The following is a 17,249-nucleotide window of genomic DNA, read 5'->3' on the forward strand; positions in this document are numbered from 1 at the left end:
CAGCAGTGTAAAGGATACATTTAGAGCAATGGTATTTTGAGTGCCAAACATTTTCTCACAGAACACTGTCAATCACATATACAAACACATAGAAAATATCTTCTATACTTCAATCTTCTGTGCTCCAGCATCCACCCAGTATAGCAGTCTACTGATGGGGTCAAAAGTCAGAGCCTCCACATTCTGCAGGTCTTTCCTCACAACAACCTCCTGACCTGTGCTGCCATTCAGACACAGCCGCTGCAGGACAAAAGAAGATAAATGCAGGTTAATAAAAAGGTGTAAGTAGATATGGAATACATACAAGCTGAGGGACTATCAGTCATTTTGGAAAAAAGTGGGAGGGGTGAACAAACAATTTTGACATGAATAAATTTTGAGTCTTCGAGTCTCATCACCACAGTTAACATACACACACCGACCTGTATGGTGTCCAGTGAGATGTCGGCCCAGTACAGGCAGTTCCTGTCGTAATCAAAGTCCAGAGCCACAGCCTCCCTAAGGCCAGCTAGAGGCAGAGCCTGGTCGGTGCCCGTGGCCAGGTCGTAGCGATGGATAGAGTTTCTCACAGCATACAAGATGAACTCATTACTCTCTGCAAGAGCACAGGAGACAGTCTGAGTGAAAACAAAGACAACACTGGGACTACAAATGTGTATGTGATTCAGTTTGGGTAACGATATTAAGCTGCAGAGCAAAGGATCTGAAAAGGATTTTCATGGTCTTATTTTCATTTTCTCCCCTTTCTTCAATAAAACAAACAAAGAAAAAAATAATTGTAGATTGTAATGATTGTGACACAACAGATAAATACAAGTCACTGACATCAGTTAACGTCATCTCATTTCCAAATATGCAGTATCGCCCAATTTCTTCATTTCCGGGAATAATGAATAGATATTTCCACCAAATCCTAAGTTACATGAGTTTATTTTTACAAACTCAGGAAGCTAGTGTTAATGACTTCAGTCAACTTAAAAATGCACTGAGTGCCACAACCAACACACATAAATGGTAAATGGACTGGTTTTTATATAGTGCTTTTCTACTCTACTTTGATAACTCAAAGCACTTTACACAACATGCCTCATTTACCCATTCACACACATCCATACAAGCACTTATTTGTACAGCTACATAAGTGCTTTCTATCTAACATTCGCACACATTGCGAATGTCCAAGAGCATCGGAGGGCATCTTGGGGTTCAGTATCTTGCCCAAGGATAGTTTGGCATGCAGACTGGAGCAGCCAGGAATCAAACCACCAACATTCCAATTAGTAGTTGACCCCTGAGTGAGCATTCAGGTGCAGCAGTGGAAGAAGACAACTTGAAATTGTTATTTGTTTTTATTGATGCTAAACTTTTTATTTCCAATATAGCTGCATTGCAGTGTTTATGAAAAAATAAATGCATTCCACATGTTCGGCACCAACAATCCACACAAGCATTCCGGCGAGTAAAACTGGATGAAATCATAATTTGTTTGAAAATGCCACATGACACATTTAAGTTTGAAATTCCACATCAGTCACATATTCAAATTTTTATAAAAAAGCAGATTACCTCCGATAGGACAAGGCAACATCTCTCCATCCAGCCTGGCCTCCACATCGCCACCGCTGCAGCTGTCACCTGGTACCTTCCTATAGCTGCAGGACGAATGCAAAAGAGTGTTCGTTTGTCACACACTTGGAGGTGTCCCAACCAAAAAAGTGGAAAAAGGAAGCAACAAACCAAGAAGAATAAATGCAGGGGGGAATTCCTGGGAATTATCAGTTACTGTAAAGTGACAAAAATTATTACATGTGACCAAAGATGTAACGAACGAAACCAAAAGCTTTCAAAGCAACGGATGTTTCATGAGACAGTATGATGCTGTACTACAGATTCCTAAGAGTAGATTTAGATTCCTCTTTAGTACACATGTCAAACTCAAGCCCCGCTAGCGAGATAATTCAATATGGCCCGCTGGTAAATAGCACTCCCACCACTTATACTACAAATCTCACTATGCACTGCAACAGCTGCCATGCAGATCAAGACCTGTTCACTAACTCATTGTCCCACGTTGCCAATAAGACATTGATCAGCAGTCACCAGATAAAAACATCAGTCAGCACTTTTTACAGTGACATTTAAGCTAGCCTGACCCCCAAAAATGGCCACATGAAAAGTGGACCTTGAAAACAGATAGGAGGCCTGTTCGCTGACACCAGAGGTAAACCTGTCTCTTTTCCCCACCTGCGATGTGTGGGGAAGAGTGAAATTGTGGGGTGGATGCGGGAGAATATGCAGAAGGAGTCCTGCACAGGTGAGCTGACAGTGCATCACTGCATCACATACCAGGAAACACTGTGCAGTAAAGTCCTGAAAACAGAACCCGTCATAAGCACCGTAACACAGACAGTGAACTTTATAACTGGCAAAGGTTTAAATCACTGTCAGTGTTGGTCTTTTCTGGAGGAAATAGCTTCTGAATTTGGTGACGTGACTTATCACTCAGGTACGATGAGCTGTCTGAGGAAATTTGTCAGTTCATGGAAAGTAAGAAAGAAATGGAGTAAGAGACTTTTTGCTGATATCACATCAAAAAGAAATTTGCTAATTTTCATCAGCTTGAAATGTTCTCATTTTCCCTGGTGTTATTTTTGAGGAAAATATATTTTATTTAATGTGTTGAGGAAAAAGTTGCTGTTTTATGGCCATTCAAATTAATATTGCTGATTATTTATTATTATTTTAAGTTTTAGACTGTTCAATAATCCTGTTCAGCCTGCGACTTAGGCTGTTTTAAACTTTAACCCGTTCTGTGATTGAGTTTGACACCATTGCTCTAGTAGATAATTAAAACTAAAGAACAGGAAAAGTCTTCCTATTTAATAAAATCATGTTGTTGTGAATCTGTTATTCCTAAAAAATGTCATAAAAGCACGGTAGGCTGCATGTTACTGCATTTTAATGATAACAGCAGTTTACCCTTTGCTGCGGAGGTAGGTGGTCCCAACAGGACAAGGAACTGGAGGAGCGTAGAGATCGCCCAAGAACTCAGGGTCAGGGACACACACCTGAAGAGATAAGTCTTCACTCAACTTGAAGCCATAATCACTGAAAGGACGATAAGGACAACAAGGGAAAAAAAAGTTAGTTTTACAATTTTTTCACAGCACAGGACACTCAGTCTGATTTAATGTAAAGTGAAATGTAATAAGAGTCAGAAATCAGCCGAACCCTAGCCATAGTACTTAATTTGTGATATGACAGAGGTTCTGTTGATATTAAACCTAATGAATATAGAAAATACATGGCCAAAAACCATGGCACCAATTTTCTCCACTGCATTTTCAGATTTCCCATTTTCCCCGTGCCTTGTTGTTGCTCGCCCTGTACCACCCCCACTGGAAAAACCCATATTTTATATATATATATATATATATATATATATATATATATATATATATATATATATATATATGAAAGGTATTCTTACTTTCTCTTTTCATTATTCTTGTTATTACATGGGTTCCCCAAGTTAAATGTTATAAGTTTTGAAATGCACATTGAATGAAATTTAACCCCAGTATCATATTATCAAACAAAGTATTAAAGACATCAATAAAAAGCAGCGGCTATCATGTCACCAAGAACTGTTCACCTATCATGCATTAATTCTCTGACAATTCAATGCCTTTTTCAGGACTTCCTGAAGTCAATTCCTGGCAATATAGTTATCAATCATTAAACATGACCGGGATGTGGATAAACAGTAGAAAATTGATTGATAAAAGATTTATCTAATAATTGAATTATTCTTATATGAGACTTCTGAAACAAAAGGCCTGGAGATTTTCTGGACTTTACAAGGGTGGTTCCCTGGTTCCCTCACCACTCATAGTCCTGGCGTGTGCAGGAGCAGTTAGAGATGGTGACTGGCCGGTCAAAATCCTCTCCGTTAAAACACGTAGCATGAGGAGCTCGCCTTTTAAATGTTATCTCTCTGCCCAACAGACACTCGTTACCATGCTCATCAGATGGGGACCAGTACTTGTAGTCCTTCTCAGAACAAGGTACCCCTGGAAAAAACCAAAGAAAGAAAAAGTATAGATATGGATCACACAAATGCTTATAAATATTCTGTGTGGTCCATTTATCAAGTCAATCTTTCAAGACAGATTTATAGCTGTACACTTCTATTGTTTTGCTAGCATCATGGTTCCCATATGTTGCTAAGTATTTAACAAAGTAAATAAACATATACATTCCAACTCCTTTGTCTAGTTTACAAAGCTTTTCATGTATTTATATATTTCACTATATTTTATATCAATTATGTTTTTACTTGTAGAAGTAAAGTATCAGTAAGAAGTTTGGACACAGCTTCTCATTCAGTGTTTTTATTTTTTTTTCCTACATTGTAAATTAATACTGAAGTCATCCAGACTATTTTTTAGATTTGATTCAACTCATTGTCATTGTGCACACAAAGCACACAACGGAGTCATGTAGTAAAAGTGTTAAACAAACCAAAATATGTTTTAGATTTTAGATTTCAAAGTCGGCAACTTTTGCTTTGATTCCAGCTTTGCACACTCTTGGCATTCTCTCAGTCAGCTTCATGAGGTAATCACCTGAAATGGTTTTTGCAACAGTCTTGAAGGAGTTCCCAAAGGTGCTGAGCACTTGTTGGCTGCTTTTGCATTTACTCTGCGGTCCAGCTCATCCCAGACCATCTTAATTGGGTTTGGATCAGGTGGTTGTGGCAGCCAGGTCATCTAACGCAACACTCTCATCCTCTTTCTTGGTCAAATAGCCCTTACATAGCCCACACCAGATGGGATGGCATGTCACTGCAGAATGCTGTGGTAGCCACGCTGGTCAAGTGTGCCTTGGATTTTTGAATAAATCATATCATAAATCACTAACAGTGTCACCAGCAAAGCACCCCCATACCAACACACTTCCTCCTCCATACTTCACGGTGGGAACTGCACATGTAGGAACCATCAGCTCACCTTACAAAGACATTGCATTTGGAAGCAAAATCTCAAATTTAGACTCATCAGACCAAAGGACAGATTGCCACTGGTCTAATGCCCATTCCTTGTGTTCCTTGACCCAAGCCATTCTCTTCCTCTTGTTCTTCCTTAGAAGTGGCTTCTTTGCAGTACTTCGACTATAAACTCCAGATTCATGCAGTCTTCTCTGAACAGTTGATGTTGAGATGTATGTGCTACTTGAACACTGTGAAGCATTTAGGTGGGGTCTTATCCTGGGTACAGTTAACTTGAGGTTTCTGAGGCTTCTCCTCTGCAACAGAGGTAACTCTTGGTCTTCCTTTCCTGGGGAGGTCCTGAGGAGAGCCAGTTTCATAGTAATGTTTGACAGTCTTGTGACTTGTGAGTTGAGTATACTTTCAAAGTTCTTGAAATTTAGTGGATTGATTGACCTTCATTTCTTAATGATGGACTGTTGTTTTTCTTTACATAGTTGAGTAGTTCTTGCCGTAATATGGAACATTAGTGAAATACAGGTATTCACTGTATACTCGTATTTCACTGTATACCAACTCTACCGCTTCACAACACAACAGATGGTCTCAAACATATTCAAGAAAGCAAGACATTCAAAAAAAGTTAACTCTTGAAAAGGCACAGCTGTTAACTGAAAGCCATTCCAGGTGACTGCCTCATGAAGCTGACTGAGAAAATGCCAAGATGTGTAAAGATGTCATCTAAGCAAGAGATGCCTATGTTGAAGAATCTAAATACAAAATATATTCTGGTTTATTTAAGAGTTTCTTGTTTACTAAATAATTCCAATATATTTGTCCATAGTTTGGATGACATTAGTATTAACCCTCTGGAGTGGACGGAGTGGACGGAGGTGCGGGCGGGTCCAAATGGCATCGCCGAGATAGAATAGAATGCCTTTTATTGTCATTATACAGGATGTACAATGAGATAGGAGCATTGTGACTCTGCCATGCTGATCTGTTTCAATTTGAGTTGAAAGCACAGACTTCAAACTACATACCAGTTTTTAAATTGTGTTGACAGGCCAAGTAAAATCAGAGTTATGACCAATAATTTACACCATGCTTTTCCCTGTATATTGTCATCAAGCTTTCAACAGTGGAAAGGAAAATCTTCCTTTTAACAGGAAGAAAACTCCACCAGAACCAGGCTCAGGGAGGGGCGGACGTCTGCCGCGACCAGTTGGGTGTGAGGAGAGAGAGACAGGACATACATGCTGTGGAAGAGAGCCAGAGATTAATGATAACTAATGATTAAATGCAGGGTGGTGTATCAACACAGAGAGTAAAAAAAGGTGAGTGCAGAAGAAATGCTCAGTGCATCATGGGATGCCCCCAGTAGCCTAGGCCTATTGCAGCATAACTGAGAGAGGGTTCAAGGTCACCTGATCCAGTCCTAACTGTGAGCTTTATCAAAAAAGTTTTAAGCCTAAGCTTAAAAATAGACCTGGTGTCTGTCTACCCTAAGAACCACAGGTTAGCTGGCAGTCTGACAGTGAAGTACTCTGTTGGGGTGATATGGGACTATGAGGTCTTTAAGCTAAGATGGGGCCTGATTATTCAAGACCTTGTATGTGAGGAGAAGGATTTTAAAGCAACATCTGATTAAAACTTGATTTAAAAAAAAAACAGTATTTGCTAAGAGCTCTACTCTCCTATTTCTCAATCTTGGACCTACCCAGAACGTCAGAGGTGTTGACCTGCAAGATGAGCCAGCTGTGCCTCTGCTCTGCGTAAGAACCAAAAATAGTGAAGATGGTGCTCTTCTCTCCAGGCTCTGTCAGCAGCTGGTAAACATACACGTCCTTTTCTGAGAACTTAAAGTCGGTCCACGTCTCGCCCTCATTGGTGCTGAACCTGACAGGGGTGTGGCATAATTATCCAATATTATATCTTTTGTTATTATATCTATATCTTCTAAGAGTTTCTTTTTTTTTTTTTTTTTAGCTGTTCTTGATGTACTGTCGACTAAACATACTGAGTAATTTTTGATAACAAGAGTTACCAAATTTTCAGCTCATCGGCTGTATGCCCACTCATTCACTGAGTGAGCAACGGCAAGAGGGACAAGAAATAATCAGAAGAAAGAAAAAGAACACAAGTTAATTATGGCAAAAATTGGGAGTACAACAGACACTAAAGGTGTGGCTTAACCCAGTTATAGTGACATTTGTATGTATGAAGGTAAAACCAATTTACAGAGTTATCAGGGTAAGGACAGTAAATGGACTGCTTCTTATACAGTGCTTTTCTACTCTACTATACAAGATACCTCAATCATCCATTCACACAGGCACTTCCTTCTACAGCTAAGTGTTTTCTATCTAACATTCACACACATTCATACAGTTGCATCAGAGTGCAACTTGGGATTCAGTCTCTTGCCCAAGGATACTTTGGCACGCAGACTAGAGTAGCCAGGAATCAAACCACCAACCTTCCAATTAGTAGGTGACCTGCTCTACCTCCTGAGCTACAGGAGCTACTTTAATGAATAAAAACTGGCTGCAAGGTAGTTGGCATTATATGAAACACCGCTGTTGGCACAGAGGTGTTTAATATAATTCTGTTCATTGATGGAAGGAGTATTTGGTTTCTAACTCCAACAGGCAGCTTCCCATTCACAGTCTGCTCCTGCTGACTAATGAGCACAATCACATGGTAGGTGCCGTTTATGTGCTTTACTTGCTAGATTTCTTAAAGCTGTTTGGGGATTTCCAATGGAAATCTTCCAGTCACAAATTAGCCTATCTAGGATTGAAGCTCCTGAGCTCCAATCTGCTTAATTTCCTCTCTTAGAAGACTATTAAAAGCATTTGGACTTACTTCAGTTGTGTAGTGGGGCCTCCTTGTGTGATAGCCATAAGGATACCACCATGGTCACCCCAGGTGTAGAAATGAGGCCCTGCCAATGCCTAGATTACAACAAGTACTGTCAGTGAGCACTCAGAACATATTGTGCTTAACAGTTTAGAACAAATCTGGAAGTGCTAGTCTAGAGGCATCAATGGCCTTGTGATGCTTTGTATAAAAAAAATTTAAAAAAAAGGTAGAGCTTAAAAATCCCAAAAGGCTACACAATGAGCAAAACATTCAGGCATTATAGTGGCTCAATAATGTCATTCAGGCATTATAATGATGGCTAAAAAAAGCCTCCATTATTTTAATAAAGGCATCTCCAACTAGCATTGGTATTTCTGAAGAAGAAAAACTATGTACTTCTGAAGAACAGACTTTTACTTTTTGCCTTGCAAATTTAATTTTAAATGGACAAAACCTTCTTTAAAGACTTTTCTCCGCATCAATCTATATCCAAATAAGCTCTAATAATAATTTTAGAAATTTTGCACATTTACAATAATTGAAAAAGTGATGTTATTTTGAGTAAAGTGTTCTTTTTATGACCTAAAACATTACACTACAACAAGTATTAAGCAGGAAAAACACTCATGTATTCATATCAAAGACTTCCAATGAATGTGATTCACCGCACATATGAGGACCCTGAATACAGTGATCTATCTCCTGTTAGATTGTTACTTTACTCAGTAAACAATGCTTAGTTTGAAACAATCCAATTACCTCAAAATTACTTCATTTAAATCCAGGACAAAACAACCCCCCACCAAGTTGCTACTGAAAATGAAGCTGATAACAGCAAAACTAAGGAATGCACAACATGAGTCTTTGAACACACTAATGAAGCAATAATTACTAATCTATGTATTTTGAAAACTAAATGTAGTAAATTAATACTGACGTGCCTTTGTGAGACATGGGCAAGAGAAGGTCAGTCCTTCTAGAAAGCTAAATAAAGATCCAAAAAGCTTGACAATGTCTACAGCCACTGGACTTGAATGAACCACAGTATGTTGACATTTTATTTGACAGACAGTTTTACAAGCCAGCCTTTCCTAGTCATCTGTATTGAATTTTGTACTGACCTCTCTCCACTGGGCTCCAGCGCTGCTGGATACATACACATTGGGTTTGTTGGCCAAGTTCCTGCCAACAGATCCTGCAATCAGAAAACAAAAAAGGCCTTTAACACACACTAAAGGGGTTTTCCCTGAGTATTACAGACTTGATGTGACCACTGCTTTTGCTTCCACATATGGAAAGTATGTAACTCAAGAGCTCAAACAGAGCATTCTGCATCTTTTCATGCATGTGGCCTTACTATGTGCTGAGAAATGCATTCCTCTGAGCTCATCAGCAATGATCTGCTTAGGACATTCAGTAAAACACATCATGAGAAAAAAATAATAATAAAAACACAAGATTCATATATTTTCCCTTATTCACTGTATGTAATCTCAAAAATGATGAACACATCCACCCAATACAGAATCCAATAGAGTGAAACATTTCAGTGGAGAAGTAAAGAATGGTGACCTGCTGGCAGTGACAGATGAACTCAAGAAATCACCAAAGTTAAGGATTCTTCTACCAGATTCAGTGTTATACCCTACAATGTTGAGTGTAGTGCCTGAATCATCCACCAAGGAACCATTTGATTGATCCGAATTTATTGTGTAATGGGACAAGTCCAAGTCCAAATATCCAGCATTTTTCAGTAACTGAAGACAAAACTGAATGCAGAAAGACCCACAAACAAGCAGCAACTGAAGGTGGCTGCAGTAAAGGTCTAGCAGACCACCTCAAGGGAAGGGAAACACAACATTTGCTGATGTCCATGGATTCTATAGTTCAAGCAGTTATTGACTGTATTATATGTAAATAGTCTTAATATTTAAATTTATGTTAATTTGTCCCATTAATTTTGAACCTCTAAAAATGGGGAGTGATTGTTTCATTTACTGTGGTGATTTACAGAGGCAAAAATACAAAAACTGTGTCTCTGTCCCAGACATTATGGAGATTACTGTATGATACAGGCAAGCACAGTCTCTGTGAGTGTGCGTGTACAACAGAGTTCTATTATCTTCTCCATTTGAAGGCACATACTGGTGTTTTTGAACTGCAACTGCCAATAACAACGTGTTCTTCCAAAATTCACTCTTTAAACTTGTAGAATCTCGTGCCCATAATTCAGTGTGAGTCTGTGTTTCTGCCAGGAATTGATTTCTGGATGAGTGAGGAAGCATTACCTTCAAAAATTAGAGGACCACAAGGGTAATTTTAAAGAGAAATACAAAACTTTCTCAAATTTATTTAAATTCAAACTTACCTATTCATGCAGAATGTCTCTTAGAATAATTTCTGAGGAAATCAATCAATGTCATATGATTTTACTGTACTGATAGTCCTGTGTTTTCCTATTTTTTTGTGTGTTCTGATGATCATATGCTTTACCTTGTTAGTCATATGCTTTTTGTCCATGTTCTTATGCTTTATGTTAATGCTCTCATTTTATCTCAGTGTTCTTTTGGTTTCTCTCAATCTTTTTATGGTTTGTATTAATGTTATTGTGTCTTATCTTAATTCTATCATGTTTTATCTAAAGTTTTTATAGTTTATCTCACTTTCCTTTGTTTCTTATTGACATTCTTGTGTTTTATACTCATGTTATTTGGGTTTCTCTGGTTTTCATTTTGTGATGTTCTTATATGTTTTGTTGATGTCCTTGTGTTTTATCTTGTGCTTCAATTATCTTACTGTTTACCTCAATAGCCTTATGCTTTTTGTAGATGTTCTTAGGTTTATATAAATATGCTCATGGGTTATCTCAGTGTTTCTATGCTTTGTCTCAGTGTTATTTTGTTTCATCTTGACAGTCCTTTGCTTTATATTGATGGTATGGTGAGTATAAGAAAGCACAGAATGAGCATGGGACTTTCACACTAGACTATCAAAACAAACCACAAGGTAAAACACAAAAAGATTCGGAAAGTGTGTTTATATGCTTTAAACTGATAAAGTATGGGACCTTTTCTGTTTAACCTTGTAGTTTGTTTTAATTTTCTAATGTTTTTAAATTAATGCTCTCATGCTATCTTATGGTTTGTCAATTTTTTTTCTATCATTAAAAAAAATTTTCACAGACCAACAAATAGTGATAAACTGCAAGTATAATAACAGACCGTAATATGCACTGATTGAGTCCAACAATAAAACAGGTGACATTTTAATGTAAATAACGTTAATCATTTTGTTATAATCCAGTATTTGATGGGAAACTTGTGATCCTCTTATTCAACTGGATAATACCTCTCCCAGCAGGACAATGCGCTCCACCACACTGAGAAACTAGAACACTGGAACATGCACTGGAATCCAGACACAATCCACAGGACCCAAAGGATCTGCTGCCAGGACACCCTCAAAGGTCCTGTCTCAAGGGCATGGGCTAGGACAGTGGTCCCCAACCTTTTTTGAGCCTGGTTTAGTGTTATAAAATATTTACATGGACCGGCCTTTAATGTGTGGTGGATAATACGTCAAAATAGATGATCAAAAGTGTGATATGTAGTTCAATAATACTTGAATCCACTGTGTACTCATATGCAACTCTATTGGAAGCATCCTCCTAACCTCGCACCACAGCATGAATGACATCCTCTCTCTCCGCAACCCTCTCTGGTCGCCATGGTAATGTTTAAACACACTTTCAAAATAAGATACACTGCAAAAACAAATATAGTAGAAATCGTCTCAGTCGGATTCAAACAGTCCATGGAATTTCATCCGACTTGTAAAAAATCCATCTTAAGACAGATAAAATTTCGTTGCAATTGCTTCTGCTTCATCTCTGAATTTGTTTCTGCAAATTTTATAATCACATATTTTTGCTCGTAAGTGCAAGTTTACAGCTTATGCTGGCCTACTGCATTTGCCATAAAGTGATCTCCAGGCACTGTTAGTGTGTGTAGTTGTGCATGAACGAGCCAATGCAAGTGAGCGGGTGGGAGCTGAGGAGGGCTTTAGCGCTAAACTCATCCGGCTTATATGATCACATTTAATTGGAAATGTATTACAATGGGACCAGATTTTTCACCCGAGGCAGGCAAAAATACGACTGATTTAGGTGATGATCTTATTGGAATTAACGTTAGGAAAAATCGGGACCTGCAGAAGCCATCCAACTAGAGCGAAAATCCAATTTGTGCGACTTCGACTGAGGCAATTTTTACTGTATAAAGCGCATGAAAAATACAACTCACCATAACGCTTAATCAGTGTGAGCCCTGAGCTTGTTTCTCTGCAACTCATTTTTGCTACCTTGTGTAGCTGATACTTACTTGTGTAAGTATCAGCCGGCACACACCAATACAAGCTTTGATTTCACATGGAGAGTGGCTGCAGAGCCGCGGTGTCGAGTGCCGGAGAGTGTCAGCTTGATGGCTGGGTCCGCCTGGATCTGCTAACCCCAGTTAAATACAAATGGACTAGTTCTTATATAGTTCTTATATAGCACTTTTCTACTCTTGTTGAGCACTCAAATATTTAAACGAGCGTTATGTAAGTCAACCAACCGATTTCATTAAACAGGCATGAAGCTTCTGGGTTTAATTTTAGCGGCGACGTATCATGTGACTAGAAGCATCTTGACACGTCAAGAGGAAGTCATAGCGAGAGAATTCGCTCATTTTTCAAAATAAAATATAGTTTATACTCAGATAATAAGTAAAACAGAAATAATGTAAGTAATTTATTCTTTAAGTGCGGCCCGGTATCAACTGACCCACAGACCGTTACCGGTCCGCGGCCCGGGGGTTGGGGACCTCTAGGTTAGGAGACCTACCAAATGTTACTGAGATTGTTTTAATGTTGGTGCTTATCAACGTACATATAAATCAAGGACACTTAATAATTTTTAAATAGTAATTTCAGTTGCATGGGAATGAATTGTGGTGGTTGTGCATGTAAACAGTGTGTTTATATATATTCATCCCTGTATTCATGAGTGTGTTTGACCCAGAAAGTGTCCACTGGGTGCTGCAGCAGTAATTAGCCCACATTTCCCACAGGATGCAATCACATTTTGTGTGTTTTGAGCAACACAGGAAGTGGACACATACTAAGAGAACTAGAATGGCATCTCAAACACCTCAGAGGTCAAGAGAAAGTTGCTAAAGAAAAACAAGACATTCTCCAACAGATGGCACCGAATCTTCATCTATCTTTACTAAAATACATTATTCTCCTACTATTTCCATCTGTCAACTGAGTGTAAGACAAAAGTGTTACTCCAACCATAAAAATCTGTCAGTATTTGACTCCACTGCATGTAATGTATCTCCTACAATAGAAGGTATCTTTAGGTCTTTATGCAGCTGAACATATCCTTATGTGCAGCTGCTTTCAGTACTAGACTTTTTCTCTCCGATTGATCTGTCTGAGTTAACTTCAATAGTTACTTCCTCTAAACTGTCAGCATGTCAACATGGGGTGGCTGTAGCTCAGTAGGTAGAGCAGGTCACCTACTGATCGGAAGGTCAGTGGTTCGATTCCTGGCTACATGTATCCCTGGGCAAGATACTTAACCCCAAGTTGCTCTCAGACGCAACTGTCGGAGTATGAATGCGTGTGAATGTTAGATAATTAAAGCACTTAGCTTAATTAATCATGGAAGTGCTTGTATGCATGGGTAAATGTAAACATGTTGTGTAAGCGCTTTGAGTGCTCATACTGAGTAAAAAAGTGCTATATAAGAACTAGTCTATTAGACCCATTCCTACAAGACTACTCAAAGAAGTCCTACCATTAATTAATGCTTCAAACTTAAATATGATCAATCTGTCTTTATTGGTTGGCTATTTACCACAGGCTTTTAGGTGACAGTAATTAAACCATTACTTAAAAAGCCATCACTTGACCCAGCTGTCTTAGCTAATTATAGGCCAATCTCCAACCTTCCTTTTCTCTCAAAAATTCTTGAAAGAGTAGTTGTAAAACAGCTAACTGATCATCTGCAGAGGAACAGTTAATTTGAAGAGTTTCAGAATTCATCACAGTACAGAAACAGCGTTATTGAAGGTTATGAATGATCTTCTTACAGCCTCTGACAGTGGACTCGTCTCTGTTCTTGTCCTGTTAGACCTCAGTGCAGCTTTCGATACTGTTGACTATAACATTTTATTACAGAGATTAGAGCATACTATAGGTATTAAAAGTACTGCGCTGCAGTGGTTTGAATCACATTTATCTAATAGACTCCAATTTGTTCATGTAAATGTCTTCTTCACACACTAAGGTTAATTAAGGAGTTCCACAGGGTTCTGTGCTAGGACCAATTCTATTCACACTACTGATCATTGTCTCAGAGTGATGTTGAAAAGTTAATTCATGCGTTTATTACTTCTCGGCTCAACCTCCTACAAAATGGCAAAAATTCTTATTTTATAATAATTCTTATTCTTATTGTATTTCCTTACTATCAGGCTGTCCTAAAAGCCACCTGAAAAGCCTTCAGCTGATCCAGAATGCTGCAGCTAGAGTACTGACAGGGACTAGAAAGAGAGAGCAGATTTCTCCCATATTGGCTTCTCTTCATTGACTCCCTGTTAATTCCAGAATTGAATTTAAAATTCTTCTTCTCACATACAAGGTCTTGAATAAAATCTAACCTTAAAGACCTCATAGTACCATATCACCCCAGTAGAGCCCTTTGCTCTCAGACTGCTGGCTTAATTGTGGTTCCTAGAATACTTAAAAGTAGAATGGGAGGCAGAGCCTTCAGCTTTCAGGCCCCTCTTCCTTGGAACCAGCTCCCAGCTTGGATTTGGATCCAGACACCCTCTCTACTTTAAGATTAGGCTTAAAACTTTCCTTTTTGATCAAGCTCATAGTTAGGGCTGGATCAGGTGACCTTGAACCCGCTCTTAGTTATGCTGCTATAGGCCTAGGCTGCTGGGGGGGTTCCCATGATGTACTGAGTATTTCTTTTCATTCACATCTTTTCACTCTGTTTATACAATACTCCATATTTGATCATCAGTTATTATTAATCTCTGTCTCTCTTCCACAGTGCGTCTTTTGTCCTGCCTCTCTCCCCTCACACCTAACCAGATGACTGCCCCTCCCTGAGCCTGGTTCTATCGGAGGTTTCTTCCTGTTAAATGGGAGTTCATCCTTCCCACCGTTGCCAAGTGCTTGCTCATAGTGGGTCGTTTTGATTGTTGGGTTTTCTCTGTAATTATTGTATGGTCTTTACCATACAATATAGTGTGCTTTGAGGTGACTATCGTGATTAAAAAGACAAAAAAAAGACAAAAATGGTCAAATGAGTTGGGGGAATGGAATCTATTCATATTGAGGAACCATGACATTTTTTTTGTAATGTTTCAGACAATGAAAGAAAAAACTCTTAATCTGTGTTTCCTTTGTGCATTTTCCCACCTGTGGCCATAATAAGTCCAGGTGCAGAATCCTTGGATAAAATAGGTATCCTCCTCAGCTGGATGTTGAACAGCTGGCTCCAGCGCTGAGCCAGGTGGAGAGAGCAACCTTTACTGAGCTAAGAGGGTAAAGCAGAGGAGAGAAAAGTCAGATGATGCTTCGTTGGTTGTTTCACTGCACTCCTGTCTAACCTACTGTAGCCTAACTTTCCTGCAGTCAACATCATTATTTGATTTTTGGGGATCAAATCTTATCCTGAGCCCTGCTTGTGGCTAAAGTTAGCTAACACTAGTGTGCCTATAAACATGCAAGAAAAAAGAGCAATTAAAATGGCAGACTACAGGAATCACCTGAAATTTAGCCTCAGATGCAGACAGAGCAGGATTACTCCTTAGTCTACAAATGAGATCATCTATTAATGGCCTCTGAGCTACTAAAATCCTCCAGAAGGCACAGAATCAGCTGCTAAATGACTAACTGAGACAAACTAATTTTACCATTGATGTGCTAAAATCAAAAGAGAAGTAGATTTGAGAAAGACTTGGATTGAAAATTCTTCAAAAGGTGATTGAATTGACAGAGAAGGCTTGTCTAATGCAGTACAAAAAGTATAAGACCAGGCAGCAGAAAAAGTCTGATCTACTCGCTTTGGGCCAAAAAACATCAGCATACTATGGAGAGTGTCCTCAATAGCCAGCAGAGAGACAGATGCCAGACACTCACCAAGGATGTGGACAAGTGTTTGAAGAATTTGTCTGACAGACAACTCACTCAAACAGACAAAGACATACTTGTGTAACGATTTAACTTTGCTGTCATGCCGAGACAAATCCCACTACTGGAACCTATCACAGCCGCAGTTCACCAATGCTGAACATCAAGTATTAAGCAGAAAGCTTGTTGGTAGGCAGCTCCAAACACCATGTTCAGAACACTCGGTATATATATATATATATATACCCCGAATGTACTCCAATGAGCAACTTGGGCTTCAGTATCTTGTCCAAGGATACTTTGGCATGCAGACTGGAGCAGCCAGGGATTGAACTACCAACCTTCTGATTAGCAAATGACCTGCTCTACCTCCTGAGTTACAGCCACTCCATGCTCCAGAATGCTCTAGCAAACCAGGTGAGAAGGAGAACAATCGCCTAAACACAAATCTTTGGTGGTCTCTTATGTGTCAAGAGTATCAGAACAGCTGAAATGCATTTTCTCAAAACTCAGTGTCTCTATGGCTTTCAAACCTCAAAACACGCTATGCCAAAAATCCACCCCAAGAATATGGGACAGAGTGTATGTGGTTAAGTGCCAAACTAAACTGGGTGGGTGTGCTTGGGAAAAGAAAGACTTTGAGCACATCAGTTTAAGTGCAGCTAGCCACCAATGAAGAACCACTTACTAAGCAGTAACTCAATAGTCAATGAGTGAAAGAGAACAGTCTTTCCTTTTTCTTTTTTTTTTAAACATAAAATTTATTGCTGCAGTCAGTGGCAGCGCATGTTTTTTAAACCCAGTTTCACAGAAGTGTTAAATCTGTGATAATGTAACTTCAGTATATTGTTTATGCATGTACTTCTCATCTTGATGTGTTAGTCACCGACTACACTTCAGAAAGTATGAAGAGCTCATATAACCAGCACAGAACTGGCAGACAAGTGTCCCCAATACAAAGGCCAATCTTCATACCATATACATACTGTACAGATCCAGCCACTTAAAATGACTGCTCCCAGCCGGCTGACAACCAGTTGTAAGCCGCTAGGAGTCCCCCCTCCATCTCCTGGGGAGACTGGGGACTACTTTGTGCTATAAACACACCCTTTTGAGTCAATTGCAGTGTCACCAAGAGATGGCGCTTTCTTCACAAAACCTTTTACTTGTATAGTTTCATATTGTTTTGAAAGGTTTGATG

At 39.1% G+C, this 17,249-nt stretch overlaps 1 protein-coding gene across 3 annotated transcripts in view; it reads right to left on the reverse strand.

The window, feature by feature from the left end:
- The window catches only part of sorl1 (sortilin-related receptor, L(DLR class) A repeats containing), a 129,625-nt gene that overhangs the window by 39,620 nt on the left and 72,756 nt on the right, over window positions 1–17,249 (reverse strand). For all 3 annotated transcript variants that reach the window (XM_030744182.1, XM_030744184.1, XM_030744183.1), the window contains exons 10-18: window positions 15,335–15,452; window positions 8,977–9,050; window positions 7,859–7,947; window positions 6,711–6,889; window positions 3,887–4,073; window positions 2,980–3,108; window positions 1,567–1,652; window positions 423–595; window positions 109–240 (exon numbers count right to left, since the gene is read on the reverse strand). In XM_030744182.1, the coding sequence (XP_030600042.1) occupies window positions 109–240; window positions 423–595; window positions 1,567–1,652; window positions 2,980–3,108; window positions 3,887–4,073; window positions 6,711–6,889; window positions 7,859–7,947; window positions 8,977–9,050; window positions 15,335–15,452 (1,167 nt within the window). The remainder of the gene's footprint in view (window positions 1–108; window positions 241–422; window positions 596–1,566; window positions 1,653–2,979; window positions 3,109–3,886; window positions 4,074–6,710; window positions 6,890–7,858; window positions 7,948–8,976; window positions 9,051–15,334; window positions 15,453–17,249) is intronic.

The sequence above is a fragment of the Archocentrus centrarchus genome, chromosome 13 (genome assembly GCF_007364275.1).
Source record: "Archocentrus centrarchus isolate MPI-CPG fArcCen1 chromosome 13, fArcCen1, whole genome shotgun sequence".
Lineage (NCBI taxonomy): Eukaryota > Metazoa > Chordata > Actinopteri > Cichliformes > Cichlidae > Archocentrus > Archocentrus centrarchus.